This window comes from Rhamphochromis longiceps, linkage group LG7, assembly GCF_057381845.1.
Source record: "Rhamphochromis longiceps isolate RC_006_pf linkage group LG7, R_longiceps_female_GT1.1, whole genome shotgun sequence".
Taxonomy (NCBI): domain Eukaryota; kingdom Metazoa; phylum Chordata; class Actinopteri; order Cichliformes; family Cichlidae; genus Rhamphochromis; species Rhamphochromis longiceps.
This window is the reverse complement of record NC_140563.1, coordinates 35,356,125-35,375,918: the sequence shown is the minus strand read 5'-3', so window position 1 is coordinate 35,375,918 and position 19,794 is coordinate 35,356,125. Positions and strand designations below refer to the sequence as shown.

The 19,794-nt window shown below is 39.0% G+C and overlaps 1 protein-coding gene across 5 annotated transcripts in view; it reads right to left on the bottom strand.

The window, feature by feature from the left end:
* Positions 1–19,794, bottom strand: part of cacna1bb (calcium channel, voltage-dependent, N type, alpha 1B subunit, b) — a 232,620-nt gene that overhangs the window by 41,587 nt on the left and 171,239 nt on the right. For all 5 annotated transcript variants that reach the window (XM_085413491.1, XM_085413490.1, XM_085413493.1 and 2 more), the window contains 9 exons: positions 19,184–19,313; positions 18,079–18,208; positions 17,272–17,331; positions 16,229–16,335; positions 5,788–5,884; positions 2,511–2,671; positions 2,251–2,388; positions 763–964; positions 112–276 (listed from right to left, as the gene is read on the bottom strand). In XM_085413491.1, coding sequence (XP_085269617.1) covers positions 112–276; positions 763–964; positions 2,251–2,388; positions 2,511–2,671; positions 5,788–5,884; positions 16,229–16,335; positions 17,272–17,331; positions 18,079–18,208; positions 19,184–19,313 — 1,190 coding nt within the window. The remainder of the gene's footprint in view (positions 1–111; positions 277–762; positions 965–2,250; positions 2,389–2,510; positions 2,672–5,787; positions 5,885–16,228; positions 16,336–17,271; positions 17,332–18,078; positions 18,209–19,183; positions 19,314–19,794) is intronic.

The window sequence follows — 19,794 nt, the reverse complement described above, 5'->3', positions numbered from 1 at the left end:
TATCAAATTGGGAACTCCATAACTATCGCTGAACCAATGCACTACTTTCTCTGCCTCAGAGGTGTCTGAAGGGAACTGTCACATGCCTCATTAGTGGGAGAAAAAACCGACCTTCATCATCAGCACGACGGTGTTGAGGGCGATCAAAGTCATGATGGCATACTCAAAAGGAGACGACACCACAAATTTCCACATTTTGTACTGGAAGGACTGCTTGTTCTCTGGCATGTATCTCGTCAGCGGCTTGGCATTGATGGCAAAGTCAATACAAGCCCTCTGAGAGTTGAAAAGACAAAACAAAACAGATCGGGTAAGAAAACTCTCTGATGCAACAACTTTATATCTTTCATCAGAGAGAAGAATTCAAAGTTTTTAAAATAAACAACAGCTGGCATACCACTACGGGCTTTTCTAAGTGTTTTGTAATGTTAAAAGAAGATACCACAAATTAAAGTTCTCTGATCACTAGCCAATACATCATAGAAAAAAAAACAGCAGGGTTTTCACAAAGTCCCTGTGAAGAAGAGATGAAGGGAGTGAGAAGATAAGCCCTGCTGCTTTCTTTTTAAGAGCAGGGAATTGTCATGTTTAATGTGATTTGCATAGAAGAGACATTTAGAAGAGGATCGGCATGAGTGCTAGTGTCTCTGAAGAAATTACCAGTGTCTTTGTAATTTGTGTTTTCTTCTTCTTCCCAGAACACCCCCCACAAAAAAAGAAAAAAAAAACCCCACAATAAAGTGCTTCACTTTCCACTCTCACCTCATTCTTTTCCAATGTACATTCCGACATGGCCTTGTCTCCCTGCTCCTGAAAAGTTATGATGATCAAAGCTACGAATATGTTGACAAAGAAGAAAGGAAACACCACAAAGTAGACCACATAAAAGATAGATGTCTCCATGCGAAAGCCTGGACTGGGGCCCTGGTCCTCATATGTGGCATCCACAGAGTGCTTCAGGACACTAAAAAGAAGGAAAGACTAAAATCATTTTCAAAACTGATGTAGATTTATTCCCAAGTTTTACTAAACAACGCATTTTGAGCAGGTTTTGGTTGCTTGCAGGCCAATGGATCAAAAGAAAAATAACAGAAGAGATTTTCACATTTAAAGATAAAACAGAACCATCTTGAAAAGGATAATATTCTGATTACGCCCAGAAACATTGAAAAATTGACCAATACCAGCAGAGGCTAAACGCACATCCACATCAACTGAATCAACTGGATGTGGTAACCATAGCAATTGGATATAGTACCCATAGAAAGTCAATGACATTCAGCGACTTTGAGCAACAAAACCTTCCTTCACTTTGAGGCAAGCGATTGAAGTGACTACCAATGAGAAAAATGGTAAATACATTGGAGGTTTACCTAGGCAACTGGAACTTAGAATATCTGTTATCGGCCGAACATCAGCGCTTCCTATGTCCAACCCTTAAATGTGTGACCCTTTAGTCAGCAGATGAGGTTCCTTCCACGTCTTCTGTTTAATTTATTAATAATATTTCTTTTCTTTTTCTTTTATACATTATCATTTTAGGTTAAGGCTTTTAGGTTAAGAACAAAACGTTATAAGGCTGTGTCTCTATCACTCATATTGCAGTATCTACAGGTGCAATGTACTAGCATAAAACCAATCAAGAGTCCTTCCTTGTGATTATGGTCTTACTGAGCTGTCACAGCTTGTTAGAAAGTCTGTGATTTTCAGCTGTCATGACAAGCTCACTCAGTTTAGCAATCTACTTTTCATTTTCAGGTAAGTACATGAAATGCCAAAAAGCAAACAGGCATCAACGACCTTTGACAGAGACAACAATGAATCTGCTTGTGGTACTTCAGCTCAAGCAAAGGCGTTAACACTTAGACCCCCACGGCAACATTATTTTGCGTTTCTACCTCTAGGCACAGAATGACAGACTGACATCTATGCAATGAAACTTGATTGCATATTAACAGAATGCACAGTAATTACATCTGGGATAAATCAGGTACATTTAAACTGCACAGTACAATCTGGCTCCAGGTGTGATGAGTGCCTTTCAGGATGAATCACCAATGGAAATTTTAACTTGAAAAAGTCACGAATGTTTCCAACACTCAAGCACTTATTGTCAGCTAAAAATGTGAGCAATATTTCTTTCTGCACCAATTAATCAGATTTATTAGTTTCATATCTTTAATGATAAAAAACCACTTGGACCTCCATCTAGGTGCTACTGAAAATGATATGCAGGCTGTCCTGACTTACACTGGCCAGCCCTCTCCAGTGGAGACGGTGAAGAGTGTTAGAAAAGCCCACAGCACGTTATCATAGTGAAACTCATACTTCTTCCACACTCTGGGCTTCGCCGTTACTTCATCCCTGTCGTAGTCCAAAAACTGACCCCTGAAAGCAAGAAGGCAGACAGAATTAGTTGAAAAGATGTGACAAAAAAAGGAGAAAAAAAGTGGAGGAGGAAGATGTAGTTAGAATAGACAACAGTAATAAAAACAGTAATATAAACGTACCTGCAGTCTTTCTCCAGGGTCTTGGACTCGTCACTGCAGTAGAAAAATTTCCCCTTAAAGAGCTGAACAGCAATCACAGCGAAGATGAACATGAAGAGGATGTAGACGATGAGGATGTTGAGGACGTTCTTCAGAGAGTTTACAACGCAGTCGAATACAGCCTGAGAAACACACACACAAGCACACACACACAGAACTGTAAAGTTCTTGACTAATCAGGCCTGTCACATCTAAAGACCTCACAGTACCTTATTATCCTAACAGAGTGCTTTGCTCTCAGGCTCAAGGCCTACTTGTGACTCCTAGAGTATTTGAAAGTAGAATGGGAGGCAGAGGCTTCAGCTTTCAGGCCCCTTATTATGGAACCAGCTCCCAGTTTGCATTCGGACAACCTCGAGACAACTTTCAAGCTTTCCTTTCTGACAAAGCATATTATTAGGGCTCTTTTCACTCTCTGTGTGTTTTACGTTGTATGGCTGCCTCTGTGAGAGGTTTCTTCCTGTTAAAAGGGAGTTTTTCCTTCCCACTGTTGTCAAGTGCTTGCTCATAGGGAGTCATGTGATTGTTGCGATTTCATTCTAACATTGTAGGGTCTTTACAGCATAATGCATGCAGTTTTTTTTAAATTGATACTATATAAAGAGAATAGAATAGAAATTAAACTAATTGGATTGAATTAATAGTAAGGTATTTATGTGTATCTTCCCGACTGTAACCTCCAGTCATCACAAAAGTGGCAAGCAACATGCAGTACCTCTCATGGCCACTTGAGGCTGCCTCCGAAAGACAGACAGTGCACAGAGACTCTGTTAAAATGCCCGACTTTAAAGGAACAATACATGTTTACAGGCTGATTCTAAAAAACTGTTTTTATTTCTATATTTTATTTACTCCTTCATGAAACAATTTAAATTTTATAAATATTTAAAGTTGTGCTATTTTTGGCTTAACCACAAGGGGTCGCCACAGGGGTAAGGTTGCATCAGGAAAGACACCTGGTATAAAAACCCTGTGTGGTGAACCCTTGTGAATAAGGAAGCAGCTGAAACATTATTTTACAGTTCAAAATGATGCATTATTAGAGATGTAGCAGCTTTGACGGGCAGGTTGGTGCAGAAACGGGGACGATACAGTTGCTAGCTGTCTGCTAGACATCACCTAAACAAATTCACACTACTGGGATGACATTTCAATTCTGTTTGTAATGCTGACATATTCACTTTAAACAAAGACTATATTCATAAACCAACGATTTCTATTAGATGGCTTTGTTTCTGAATGAAAAGCTGTTGTAGTCTCACTAGTAATCTGGATCAATTGTAATCTAGACCAGCGGTCCCCAACCTTTTTTGCGCCACGGACCGGTTTATGCCCGACAATATTTTCATGGACCGGCCTTTAAGGTGTCGCGGATAAATACAACGAAAAAAAACTAGTACCGGTACCGAAAAAAAGAAAATTTATTCATAACACACGTGAAAAGACCAAGGAAAACCGAGTAAATGATAAAAACGATAACAAAATAACGCTGAAAACCGATAAAACCCTTGAAAACTATACATTTCACACCTGAGCCTCAACTCTCGCGGCCCGGTACCAAACGACTCACGGACCGGTACTGGTCTGAGGCCCGGGGGTTGGGGACCGCAGATCTAGAAGGGCCACTTTGCGGACACAGTCAGCCTTGTTCTAAACCCAGATATCTTTCCCATCTCCCACCTGCAAACAGCAGTCTGTGCCTGTCACTATCTCTGTCAGCTTGTGCTGGGATCTCTTTGAGAGATGAAGTGCTTTGTCAATCCATTCTGACATGTATGCAATGTAACCAGTGAATATCTGCTACTTGAGTGACTCCCATCGAGGCTGCTCTTAAACCAGAGTGAAGACAGAGGTACTTTAACCAGCCTGTCCTGTCAAACCACTCTCCCTAAGTATCCAAGAAGAGCTTTGGATGGGCGTCTGTCTGCCACCTTCGATCTGTCTCAATCATCTCACTTTTATTAGCCCAATCAGATCTCTCCTCTTTTGACATATACTTTTGTCCACACAGCAGAGGAAAGCTGTCATTTCTGTGTCTGAGACAACAATTGAGGAAAACAGGATTCTATACAGCATTGTGCTCCCAGTGTAATTCTTTATAATATATATCTTTATAATAGCTGCATCATGGTAATATATTATATAAATTCTAACTATTGATTTTAAAGATCTTCAAAACTCTCTGCAGTAATCAATTCTCCATAAGCTCAGTATAATTAGCACAACACCTCCAATAATGAGGACATGTAATCCTAGGAGTTTTTGTAAATCCACATAAAAAAAACACCACCTTTTTTTCTTTAAATTAAGTGATTTTCTTTTTTCTTTTTTAGAAACACACAATTTAAACATATTTTAATGAAGATGGAAGACAAATAGAGAAGAACAGACTTCACTTCTGCGGTAACCCAGTTTCTGCAAACTCAATTTGAAATAATTGCCAATTCATCACAAACAAAAGAGGAATAGCTGCCAGCTCAAGGCTGACAGGTAAGTGAGCACCAAATAAGCCAAACTATTAACACTGCAAATGCAGCAATCACGTCCAAATGATTAAATATATCGCATAAGTCATAAAACATTGGCTAAACAATGAGAAATCATCAGTGTAATGTGTTACAGTGCATTAAGTATGTGTTTCATTGTTAATTGCCACAAAACTCCTTCGAGAACCAAGTACTCGCCTACTGTAGGCGTGTAAGACACAGAATATAAAATTCAGTATCTAAGCAAAAAATCAAGCAAAAATCAAACTTTTCATGTCTGATATGGTAGAGTAGGTTTCTGGAGACTTTGACTGCCTCTCGATTGTGTGCACGAATGTGTCAGGGGTGTATAAGTAGGAGGCATGAAGTGCTGAATAGAGCAAGCTGATCAACAGACAAACCAGGATTCAAATGTGTTAGTTGTGTTGTTCCACTGATTCTTGTAGACTTTCGATGTTCAGAACGGTTTAAACTGTGCGGTGGCAGGTCTATCTACAGTGTTGGGGAGTAACGGAATACATGTACCGCCGTTACGTATTTAAAATACAAAATATGAGTAACTGTATTCCGTTACAGTTACCGTTTAAAAAGGTGGTATTTAGAATACAGTTGCTTTGTTGAAATAAATGGATTACACGGTGGTATTTTCCTGTTTCATATTGTGGCGGATCGGGACTGTTTGGGTGCTCTGTGGGTTTTTGGTTTTTCTTACAGACTTACAGAACGATCTGTGACAGATTTGATTACCGTACCTTCAGTTTGGGCAGCCGTTTAATGGTCTTGAGTGGCCGCAGGACCCGGAGGACCCTCAGGGACTTGATAGTGTTGATGTCCTTGCCTTTTGTCCCTCTGTGCAGATTGAGAGTACAGTTAGTCTGGGTGATGTAGTGCAATGACACTCTAAACCCTTTCAACTCAGGCTGCATTAACAAGAACTGACTGCACTTCACCAGGTTTATATTGTAGGATGCATATATTCTGTTAGTAGAACACATGCATGTGAGTGAGGTATGTTATTCTACAGAAACATGCTTCACCAGTCTTCTCTTCTTATCGAGATACTTTTGTAATTACTCCCTTTCTTTTCCTTTTTTCTGATCTTCCCTTTGGCTGCTTTGTTTTCTTTTTATTGTTTTTTTTTCTTTCATTCCTACAACTTCACGCATCTTTTAAGATGTGTGAATCTCATTATGTTCTCAAAGGAGCTTGCAAAGAAAAGCGTCTGGACTTTGACGCTTTTCTCAGTCATCCAGGTCACCTTTGACTACGGTGACCTGGATGACTGAGAACCTTCACAGACTCATTATGTTCTCTTTTCTGTTCCCACATCTTCCTTCCTAGTTTTCCTTCCTTTTTCCTTAGCTCCTTTCCTTCCTATCTATTTCTCTGCCTTTCTTCTTTATTTCAGAATCAGAATATTTTATTAATCCCGAAGGAAATTAGGGGTTACAGCAGGCAGCACGCTAATGGCGCATGCGCACTTACAAAGGAACCTTCTGACCAAACTTTACATAAACATCACATTGGGAAGACATGTTTCCTTTCTACCTTCCCCCTTCCTTCTTTCCTTCTTATCCTCCTGTCTTTTCATCATTCCTTCCTCTCCTTGTTTCTATATCTACTTCCTTTCTTCCTTTTATTTCATCCTTTTTGTCTTTTCATTGATGCTTCTTTCCCTTCCTACCTTTCTTCCCTTTCTCACTTATTCTTCTTCCTTGTTGTCTTTCCCTCCTCTCCCTTCTCTTAATGCCCTTCTTTCCTCCCAGTATAACTCCTTACTATGCCTCTTTTCTTCAAATCTTCTTTTCTACCTTCCTTGTCCTAACACCCCTCCTTCCTTGTTTCCCTGAAACCTGCTGCCCTTTCTTTCTTCCAAACCTCGTATCCTTCCTTTCATCGCTTTTTCTTTTCCTTCCTTCCTCCCCTTCTTCTCTCCCCCTTGTTGTAGTCCATCCCCAGCTTTCTTAATTCTTTCTTTTCCTTATTCTATCTTTCCATCTTTATTTTTTCCTTCCTTCTAACCTTATTTCCTTCTATTATCTTTTCCCATTGTCCTGATCTTGTTTCTAAAACCACTTCCTTTCTTTCCTGCCTTCCTTTCTTAATCCTTTTCCTTTTTCCTTCCTTATTGCCCTCCCTCCGCTTCTTCATTCCATCATTCAGTCATCCCTTCCCTCCACACCTTCCTGACATTCAATATTTTCTTTCTTTGAAGATTCTGACCTTCTTTTTTGTTTGTTTGTTACATGCTTCAGTGTATTTTCTGTTTATTTTTCTGTTTCCTGTTATAATGTATTTTCTTCCAAACCCCTTTTTAAGCCTCTTTTCATTTTCTTTCCCTTTGTTCTTGTTTTCTTTTCCTTTAATCTTTCCTTTGGTCTGTTTTTTCCATCTTCAAAATCCACAACAAAAGCTATTCACACAACAGTGAAATTACACCCTTTTCATTCCATACTTCAAGTTTTCATTGAAGGACTATGTCTGGTAGTGAATTGTTCCAGGTATTGCTTCCTTCGATGCTTCTTCCACAATACAAATTAGCATTGTTTCTGTTTAATAACACACAAAATCATACATTTTTACAGTAAATGCACAAAGAATCTGCCGCAGGTGCAGGAGGCAGTTTCTTTGCAGGAACCACTGCTGTCACTGCAGACGTTGCACGTTTTGCTCACTATTTATGGGAAGTAAGTGTGGGGGTTTAAAAACTAGCCATCATGATAATGACATACAGTCGAGCCATCATTCACAGAGTGACACTGGCCAAGGATAGTTTGAGTGTGAAGGATTTTTTATTAATTAGTGACACGCATTGTGGGTGTCAACTGTATATCCATCATGCATATCTCCTGTTCTACCACATCCCAAAGAAGCTCTACTGGATTGTAATCTGGTGGCTGTAGAGCAGCGGTCCCCAACCTTTTTTGCGGCACGGACCGGTTTATGCCCGACAATATTTTCACGGAGGTGTCGCGGATAAATACAACAAAATAAAACTAGTATTGGTACCGAAAAAAAGAATATTTATTCATAACACACGTGAAAAGACCCAGGAAAACCGAGTTAATGATAAAAACGATAACAAAATAACGCTGAAAACCGATAAAAACCCTGAAAACCATACATTTCACACCTGAGCCTCAACTCTCGCGGCCCGGTACCAAACGACTCACGGACCGGTACCGGTCTGAGGCCCGGGGGTTGGGGACCGCTGCTGTAGAGGACCACTTGAGTACAGTACAGTGTAATGTTCAAGAAACCAGTTGGAGATGATGTGAGTTTTGTGACATGGAGTGTTATCCTGTTGACCACTGTGTGTGCTCAAGAAGGCATGGACAATGTCAGCAAAATTACTCGGGTAGGCTGTGGTGTTTAATTGGTAAAGTGTAAAAAAAAAAAAGGTACCAAGAAGATATCCCCCCACACCGTTACACCACCAGCAGCCTAACGTTTGGATATATAGTCTCAGTTTCCTGAGACTATATTTACCGCGGTGCGTTCTTCTGCTCATGGAGCCCATGTACTTTAAGCATCAACTTGTTCTGCATTGCTTGGTTGTAACAACTGGATATTTGTGTTACTCTTTCTTTTCTATAACCTGGTAGCAGTGTGGCCATTCTCCCCTGACCTTTGACACCAATAAGGCATTTTTGCTCAGAAAACTACTGTTCACTGGAGATTTAATCTTTTCCAGAATATTCTCTGTAAACCCTGCCTGCATGGTAAAATCCCAGTAGATAAGCATTCATTATATCTGTTGATCAGTCACTTAAATCACATTTTCCCCCATTCTGATGCTTGGTTTGAAGTTTAGCAGGTTGTATCAATCATGTCTACACCCCTCAATGCACTGAGTCATTGCCATGTGATTGGCTGAATAGTTACTTATTTAGAAGTTGAACAGGTATACCTAACAAAGTGGCAGGTGAGTGCATTTTATATGAAGAGTTCTGTAAAGAACTCAAACTTTTGGTTTATTCCTGTCTGGAAAGTTTATTAGTTCGAGATACCCAACAGCATATCACAAGCTTTTAACATTAGCATACTAGCCTAAGATGTCCTCGACCTGCAATAGTAAAAGGCATATTTCCAAAAAATACACATTAAATTTAAAGCACAATCCTTCCCTCTTGTGTCTTCTTTTTGGGTCATTACCTGGAGGCTAGCCTCTTGGCACATTAGAATTAGTCTTGCAGCAAGAATAAAAATAAGATACAGGCAAACAAAAAGAAAATGTAGAAACAAAGCTACAAAGTTTTAACATACAGTAATGCCTTCTTCAATACCTTTTCCTGGCTCATAGTGTGCTTACCTATTTTTACCACCCTAACTGTGTCTAAACCTCTCAGCAACCCTAAAACCCAACCTTAAAAGACCTTTGGAGAAGTGAGGACAGGACAAAAAGTTCCTCTACAGATTGTTCTTGCTCTAATGCTCCCAAAGTGAAAATGGTCCTCATTAAGGTAGCTGGACAAGCACAGACACACTCGCACAGACCCAGGTCAGTATGTCAGCGCTTTACAGGGTCTCATTAAAAAGAAAGGATTGTTATTAGGTACTAGGGGGCTCAGAGAAACCCACCAGAATAATGAACATGGCTATTTTTTTAATATGTGGTGACTGGCGAGGGAAGGACAGAACTCAAACCGGAAAGAAGCATGGTTCCAAAAAAATCTGGCCCCGGGGGCCTTTCAAATTCTCAATAAAAAAATCTAACAAAACGGCATGCGGCTCTCATGCTTGTATAACTTGGATACTCTGGCATGCAATTTGCGAAGTCAATGCCAGTCCTGCTTTTTAAGGACCTCAACACATTGAGATGGCAAGAACAGTCTCCCAATAGCTTTCAGAAGCGCACGGGCGGGGAGTTTGTTTTTCATGTCAATGCAGCACACATCAGCGGTGATTGCAACGTATTCAGCAGCCACACATGAGGTCATCTGGAGTAGCTTAACTTCTGTAGCCGCTGCTCGCTCATGAAAGAGAAGATTTCCTGTTCAGACTCGTAACATCTGACGTCTAAAGCTGCATCAGCAAAATCGGATGCGCAAAGCTCCTGCTCTCTGTTTCAAAATTTACAGAGGATTCAAAGTTCTTGAGGAATTTTGTATAATGTATGTTTGGCTTATTAATTTCCCATTTTAATGGTAATAGTGAAGGTTTTCTTTGACTATTAGCAAAAGCTGAAAATGCAGGTCAAAATCACATTTTAAAAAATATCTCCAACACAATCCGTATCATAGGTCAGCCTTTCTAGTGTTCATTTAGAGCCTCTAGTGCATAGCAGCAGCTGGTTTGCATATTTTCTCCATTTTCCTCTTTGATTTCTACTAATGGGAGTATTTTCAAATCTACAACATTGCAAGAGGACACTGTTAACACACTCTTCACCCAGTGTAGCCCGATCCGCTACTTCCATTTATTCAGAAACATTTTTAAAAGGTTAAAAATATGGCATACTCTAAAATTCTGTCTTTTTCAAAAACAAATATTAACAAAGCAAAAACTCTCTTTTAACAGAGAAAAACAGATGTCTATTGTGAGTTTCCTTACAAACACGACAGGCTGTGAGGAACAAATTAAAAAATTTTTTTAAGGTGAATTCATGAGAGAAGCTATAATCCTTTATTGGCTGCCCTCTAATTCCATAGGCATAAAGAAGAAGAGATGAAGGTGGAGGTTGGTAATCTCTTGGACATTTAACCGATTAAATTGACTTTAGTCATGATTAAAAGAGAAAACTGAGAGGATAGGTAAGGAGTTAAGCTTTGATACAACTGATAACCTGAGTTTCAGATTCCTGCAGCCCAAATCCCCGTCTGTGTGTTGATTAACTTCTGAAAGCTATGAGGGAGAGCTCCCAATGTTTCCTTTTTGTCTTGATGTCCCAATACTGGGACAGGAGAAAAGGTTTATAAAAGGGAGGGAAAGCAAGGAGGGAAGGGAGTCACATCCCAAACACTTTGGGATGAAGGGCGACAACGTAAACCTCGAAGGCTGCTAAGAGGAATGTTCTGTGTTTCACAGGAGGAGGGCAAAAGGGTACGAGGGGTTAAAAAGAAAAAAAGTAGATACTGACAATTCCCACCTGGCCACGCTTTGTTGCGATCTGATGGGGAAAAGAAATGATAAGCATATGCACGCAGACAATACACAAAGACAGACAGCAGCATGTAAAGCAAGACAGAGCAAAATAAACACTTTACACAGATATCACCCAGGTGTGAAGATATAGTGACAATTTTGGTGGTTCAAACTTCAAAACACATCAAAAGAAAGCAAAGATAAGAGACAAAAAAGTGACTTTTAAGTAAATTTAAAGTAAACACCCTTTTAAAGCAAGATAAGCTGGATAAAATATTTGGAAGAAATAGTGTTTGTGGATACTGAATATGAGGGAAAATCAAACTGATGACATGAAGATGATTATAATGTCATGACTGACTACATATACTCTGGAGTTAAGAAATGTGGTCCTACAGTAATTCTGTTACATTGCAGTGTTTTAGTATGCTGAAGATCATGGGTATGGAGCCAAGACACCAATGCAGCTATACTCTGATCATGTGGTGCATTACTACTGCTGCGGAAAATATTTTAGAAAATTAGTAGAAAATGCAACATAATAATAAAGGTAATAATGTTACAGAGTGTTATACTGGTATTTGCATTTAACCATTTCTGAAGCAAATTAAAAACATTTTGTAAATATGTGTCTTTGAGTTTTACATTTTCTGTGAATACAATTGTTTGACAGTTTTATCATTTTTAAGCTGTGGCTGATTAGTGGCTACATGTTAGCTTGCTCTCCACAAATTGTATATAAAAGACGCATGTAGCAACAGTACCATCACCCATTAGTTTGTGGACTACTGTTTTGAAGCCTCAAGCAGAGCGGTTTTGCCGTAGCCATCTCGCTTGAAAGTGATAATCAAGCTGTGGACCTGTCTGAGAGCTGAGCATCTCTCGCTCAAAAACTAGTAATTATTCAATTACTAAAGCTTTATTGTCCTTTTTACTAATAGTGAGTGCCATAATTTTCAAACTTAGCATCATACAGTATTAAATAAGACTAAAAACAAGCAATCCGGTCGTTAAGTCTGACGTCACTTGCCGTGTCTGGGCCTAAACTCCGCTGCAGGTCAAACGATCACTATGGCATTACTGAGAGTTGAAAAACTGTCTAAAGTCTCTCATCTTTAATAAAATGATCAGCGTTCTGCTCTACCAGGTGTAACAATTGAGTTTAACATCCAGGCAGCCATGAAAACGGAATTTATGACATTTAACGGAGTTAGAAGTTAGCAGGAAGTTAGCTCGCTAGCTTCTATCTAAATACAATATAGCATGTCCTGACTGCGGGGTTTTGGAAACAAATTAAAACATACAGCTCTGTTATCACTTCCAGCATAAATGAAGACAGAAAACTAAACAGCAGTGACATTTGTAGGGTTACTGAAGTTTGGCTAGCTGGTATATAATGATGTGCTACGTGACCACTAGCGACACAGCTATGTTAGCATAATATAAACAGCTAACTTTTTTTCCACTCGATAAAAGTTAACGTGAGTGTTCTCGGTGGTCAGGAACAAATGTAATCGCATGAAGGATGCTGTAAAAAGACCAAACTTCAGCCAGGAGAACAACTGAGATAATCCATCCACAATACGAGGTTAGTCATTCATATACTGCTGCATGGGCTGGGCTGTAGTTACATCCTAAGGTTTTAAAAACTGAGCTTAAATAAATGATTAGCGGTTTTTAAATAAATTTTGACCTTTCAGTTGAAACACAATATTAATATATAAAATCCTTTTATATCTAGACATTAATCCTAAAGTAAGCGCCTTCAAAAACACAAAGCAGTAACTGTGTTGGATGTTTCAAAACAGACAGTTTGGGTAACAGGTTTACAACTTGCCTTCCTTTTCCTGTGTTTAGATTAAGTATGAAAATAAGATCTAAATAAAAATAAAATGTAGGTTGTCAGGTATCACATCTATCCATTAGACCTGGTGCTGTGAATGGAGCCTCTTACATGGTTGATTGGTGTGAATGAGAGTTGATTACAGAGCTGACGGGAGAAACAAAATGCCAGACAGCAAGTGAAAGCTGAATGGAGGGATGAAGGGGTTCAATTTGATAACTCCTGAATATCATTAACTGTGCATTATTGGTAAGAAAATCCTTCATCTATTATTCACTCTGTTTAATAGTTTTTATTTAGCTCTTTTATTTATTTGCGTCGTTATTATAAGCAGCATCATTCAGTTTCTTTGTGTTCATAATGACCTGAATCACCCTATGAAAGCTCAAACGTCTGATATGTTTTTGAAGCAGTGTTTTGTTCAATCTCAGCACTGGTCCACTGTGCACTGTGTACATTGTAGCTTCTAACACACATAAAATATGTCCAATAAATGGAAAACGGGTAATTGCTCTTATGTAACCCGAATACAGATGTAACACAACATAGTTACATAACACAAACAGAGGAAATGCAATGTCTTTAATCGTGACTGTGGTGGCGATGATAAAAATAGAAAGTAACAAAATATGACATTTGTGCAAAACATTTAGCTGTGAGAAGACAAAAAACAACACCTTGCTGAAAATACCACGAGCTAAGGTGGAGAAAAAGTGATTCAAACGGGCAGATATGCACATGAATAAACAGACAGACTGACAGAAAGAGCAGGCATTACCCCATAAGGCTCCTGAAAGCAATCCAAGCCAGAAAACAAAGAAGAAAGAGAAAAAGTGACAGAGAGAATACAGAGAAAGAGTCAGCAACAGATAAAAGACAGAGACAAGCATCAACCTAGTGCTGGCAAAAGACAAAAAAAGGGAAAAAGAGAAATCAGAGACAGAAAGCGTTACAAAGAAAAACACACGTGACAAGCAACTGTGGAGAGTTTCAGTCAGTGTGTGAAATAGTGGCAAAAAACCCCTGAAAACATTGTTCAAAACGAAATGTGTGATCACCAGCTTTCTCAAGAGACCCAGAACTCCTCTGGCTGTGGAAAACATTTATTTACATGATTTCCAAACCAGTTGTATACTGAGATATACTGAAATACAGGTAACAAGAATAAGTCTACTGATACCAGTAAGAATGCTCACCAATAAGGAGTCAAATCCACTCAGATTACAGTGCAAGTGGGGATTTAATTTTGACTTACACCACAGTATCTAAGGGCAGGTTATACAATAAAAAAAAATGCAATGAAAAAAATCTGGCGCCTTTCCAGAGTTTCTTCTTTTACCTAAATTTTTGTATTAAATAAAAATAACCCAAGTAAATGCAAAATTTAGTTTTTACATTTCTATTATTTCATTGATTAAGGGAGGGAAAGCTATGCAAACCTAACTGGCTCTATCTGAAAAAAAGTGTCCCACTTGCTAAATCATGAATCTTTCTGTGATTAACCACATCACATCGTGGCACAGCTGAAAGAAACAGCTGAGAAACAAAGTCATTGACATCTATAACTCTGGAATGGGTCACAAAGCCATTTCTAAGGCTTTAGAGCTCCAGCGAATCACGCTGAAACCCATTATCCACAAATGGAGAAAACTTATAACAGTGCTGAACCTTCAGGAGTGACCAGCCTATCAAAAGTACTTCAAGAGTGCATTGATGACTTATCAAGGAGGCCACAAAACAACCCAGAACAATATCTAAAGAACCGCAGGACTCGCGTCAGTTAAGGTCAGAGTTCATAATTTAAAAATAAGATAGATACTGGGAAAAACCCATGGGAGTGTTCAAGGAGAAAACCACTGCTAGCCAACAAGAACACAAAAGCTCATTTCACATTTGACAGAAAACATCTTGATGGTGTCCAAGACTTTTGACAAAATATTCTGTGGACTGACGAGACAAGCGTTGTAACTCAAGTTAACTTGGGATATTCAGTGAGTCCACATCTGAACGGCTAAAAAAAAATCCAGACAAGAAAAGGAGGTTTTGGAGTGGACTAATCAAAGTCTGGACTTCAATCAAATTGTTGTGCTTTGGCATGACATTAAACAGGCCGTTTATGCTCGAAAACCCTCCAAAGTGGCTGAATCAAAACAATTCAGCAAAGAAGAGTGAGCCAAAATTCCTCCACAGCAAATGAAAAACTCATTGCCACATAAACACTTGATTTCAGGTTACTTTTTCACATGGGGCCAGGTAGGTTTGGATAACTTTCCCATTCATAAATGAAATCATCTGAAAAAACAGAAAAATGAATTTTGTAATTACGTGGGGTTATTCGCAATTAAAATTTATTTGATTATCTGAAACATGTACAAATGTGCAAAAATTTGGAAATCAGGAAGGGGGCAAATACTTTCTCACAACACTGTAAACAGTGTGGTTCTTATAACCATGCCATTGACTGTATATAAAAAATGGACAAAACATGGCCACCATGTTATCACCTAATGGTTTACGCCATTGTTTTGAAGCCTAAACATGAGCATTCTAGTGAATTGTCTATGACAAGATGGTAATGGCCTTCTTTATCATCAATCCGACCATATATTTAAAATAAATACCTGACAATATTAAATAAGACGTAAAACTAGCAAATGACATAAACATTTTACAGAATGTATAGAAAAGATGTGTGTAAACATTGTTACCTTCCCTAAACTCATTCATATATAACTCATGCACAATGTAAATAAGTTGATGCAGTGTTTTATATACAGTCTATGATCCATACTATGTTCGAACTTCTACTCCACTAAGAAGAAAACGAATATTCAAAAAGCAGATTCTGTATAAGGCATTAAATCCAAAGTACCAACTAGATGGCAGCTAGAGCCTGACAGTCATGGGAAAATCCTGTCCTTCTGTCTCCACCTGAGCCTTAAACCTATCAGCCAAATTGTGCATGACCTATTAGCCAACTAGCAGGGAGGGGCTGTGAAGACTTTATGTAACATAATCATGGCAGCAAAATAACCGCTGGGCAACACAAAAGTCTTGGAATTCATGGGAAAACAATAAGACGAGCACATTAAAATTCATAATGCTCGTCCACTGGATAGTTGAGAGGAGGCAACAAAACAAACCATTTGGCATTTTAATGATGATGGTTTCCACATCTTGTTATGTGGTTGGTGTACATTATATTCAAGCACCGCTGGGATGATAAAATAATGAACAGAAAAAAATTCAAGGGAAAGTTGACTCACGAGCAGGCAAAGGCCACCAGAGCTCCGCTGACCACGATGAAGTCCAGAATATTCCACAGGTCACGGAAATAAGAGCCAGGGTGGAGAAGCAGTCCCAGGTCAATCATCTGGAGTCGCAGAGAGTGATGGAATTACAGAATTAAATTAGACACATTGGGATGGAGTGTTATCTCCACGTAAAACCACAAAGCCAATTAGTGATGTCAGTGACATGCTATCCACAGTTTGCTGGCCTTTTCATTAAAGCTCAGATGTGGTTATAAGCAGGTCAAAAGCATAAAGTAAAAATAAATCTAACAAGCTAAATTTGGTTAAAAATGACGAAAGCTCATTATGAAACAAATCCTTATTAGATAAAAAAAAAAAACCCAAACTGAAACAGATTTATATGTATCTTATACTATATAAGTAAACAGTGCATATATCCAGAAAAGGACAGAATCTTCAAGCCGACAGAAAATAATGTCTGTCATGAAACTATTCCTGCTGCTTCCTAATTGGACTAATTATTATGGAGAAGTCTGTGAGCCAGTTTACATTATTAAGTGATGCAAAACCCAAATATTCTTCCTTGTAGCGGGGTGTCTGGCTTCTGTTTTAGGTTCAAATCTCCAGGACTCTGACTTGGATTATTTTGGTTCTTGCAGCAGCTTAAAAAATACCACTATCAAAGTAGAGAAAGACATGCTACACGTAAAAGAACAGTTAAAGGCAATAGGATGTAAGCAGCTGATTATGAGAGTGACATGCTTGCTTCTGAATATGCTTTTTTTTGATGATGCATGCATCAAATAATTTTCTGTATTTTAGCGATCAAGGCATCTATCAAGTATTATACCAATGCAATATTTTTGGAGAAAGTGTCAATGTAGTTTTATTACTTTGTGATTGTGTTTTTAGCTTTGTTGAGTGTTGATCAAGGCAATCTTTACATTTAGCTCACCACAGATGTTGTAGACGTTTGACTAAAATCTTGCACAGCAGGTTTTCATAGCTCATGCGGCTCGAATGAAAATGTACCTTGATTTTTCCATCCTTCTCACCTTAATCACCATCTCAAAGGTGAAGACTCCAGTGAAGACATAATCCAGGTACTTGAGAACCTACAAAAAGTTAAGCAATAAGGAAATATCCTTTAAAATGACTCACTAACAGACCCAGTGACAGATGTTTTCAGTCTTTGAAAGGGTGTGTGTATATGTGTGTAAGAATGGACCAGATATGCACAACGTGTTCCTATGTCCTGCCAAAGATCTCAAACTCTGTCAGCTTTGCACTGTACTGCATAGATACACATTACCTTAACACCTCACAACAGGCACACACGCTCACCAAAAACTAACACACACACACACACACACACACACACACACACACACACACACACAGTTTCCCTCTGCACCCCTGACTACAATACTAACTAGCTGTGCTCGTCTGTCAAAACAAAACAAAAAAATCATCCTTATTCCCAGCATGGGCTAACATATCACACAGGGATGTAAAGAATACAAAAACAGGATAGTTACTGGATTTTTGGCTCTGAACCACTTGCGAATCAGTTATTTCACCAAGAAATGATTAAAAGTTTGTTTTTGTGCCTCCTACCACTCATTCCTCAACATGGATAAACTGTCAGATCCTGTTAGGAAGAACTTCTCAATCGGTCCAAATGAATCAGTCAGTCAGCCCAAATGAGACGTGTTTATGTGTGAATCCTCATCCGGCCTGTGCTAGCCTGCATGTTTTCATGCATATACTTGTCCATGTGTGTTTATCTGTCTGACAACAAGTGTGTTTGCTGTGTACTTCCAGATGTTTATTTATGAAGTCTTGATGTAGGCCTGACTCACATCGTTGCGCGTCGCATTGGCTTGCACGGGGTCCTCAGCTGCCAGGGCGATGCTGCTCATGGTAATGACCGTCAGGATGCACATTTCAAAGTAGCGTAGGTTGACCACATAGTGACACAGCCGTCGCACCCTGCAAGACCAACATATAAACACACGCACGCACAAACTCAAGCAAATGTACTACACGCTTAGCAGTGACAGCTCACAAGGTGCTTTCAGGTGACATCCTTCCATAACAGGCTGTGGACAAACGCATATCCAAAACAATACATGAAGGTAGGGAATGAATCTGCCGCTGAACTATGCCGTTTCACAGAGCTATAGAGCATCTGCGTATTTATAGCATTACTATTTTTTTTAATTTATAGCATTAGCATTACTATAGCATCTGCATTTTATCTTATGCTTCTGACTATGATTCAATTCTTGTGTTAAATCTTAAAAGCTTAAGGCTGAAATTTTAACTAGCCATGCTTTAGCTCACTTGTCTATAAGATCTTGAGACCACTTGAGCGTCCAATGGCCTCGAGGTGGCACCTTCCAGTTACTCAGCTAGAATTTACCCCAGGATGCACAAAAAGTAATGTTCTAATTGGGCGAAGAGAAAAGGATCCAAAAAGCAGCAAATGTCCAAAGAAGAGCCTTGGAAGACCTTTGGAAAGCCTGGAAAATATTGCCCGTGACCACTTTAAAAGAAATTACAAGAAACTGCGTGGAAGCAAAATTAAAACAAATGAGGGATGGTTCAAGAACCTTTGCACAGTACTGTATATTTGCAGTTGCTGCTTTCCTCCCCAAAACAGGTCCTCACAGAGAAAATGACTCCAAATTGAAGCTACACCCAGAGCTCCACTTCTGGGAGTGACTGTTGCCTTTGTGTGTAGGTGAGGCATGAAATACCCCAAAGAGAAAGGATTTATTTAAGCATGACAAGTGAGAATAACGGTGATTTGTTATTAACCACTAAAGAGTCAGACATAAGCAAACCACTGACTGTTTCAGTGCTTTAAAGAGGAACCTGAATGAAATCAATTAAAGCTTTTAATTCTCAATATGCTGTTTATGCTAACCCCACGTCAGTCCGCTGAGTCACCTCGCAACTTACGGGTTTGTTTGGCCGAAGATGAACATTGAGCTGTAGGGAAGGATCTGCCGAGGCCCATTAGCTGCCTCGTCCTCTTCCAGATCTTTCTTCTCCTCACTGAGCTGCAGGTTGTCACAGTCGATGTTGTTCACTGATGCGCAAAAACAAATACGCTCATTTAGCTCAAAGAAGCACAGACCGTAAAAAGTGAGGTATTTTCTATGGATGTTAAATGCAGGCTTTTAGTTTCTTTAGGCATTTTATAGCTGCGCTTCACAGAAATATACAACACATCATTTCACTAATTAGACATTTCTCATAAGATCGTGGTTGCAGGGTCAAGATTAAGTGTGACAGCTATGTTATGAAAAACTGTTTTTCGCACATGGAAGAATATTAACTTAGCTCACAAACAAGTACACATACTTTTACAGACACCTTGAAGAGATGCAGTATTTCTGAATAAAAAAGTTAAATTTTCTTTTTTCCTCCTTCAGATTAAAAAGGTTAAAAAAAAAGTCATCCAAACACAAGTGTTATGGCATGATTTTTTCACAGCGTGTGGGCTTCATCGTCAGCTGAAATAAAACTGTGCTTTTTGACAGCTCATTTTGTATTTTAGGATATTTGGC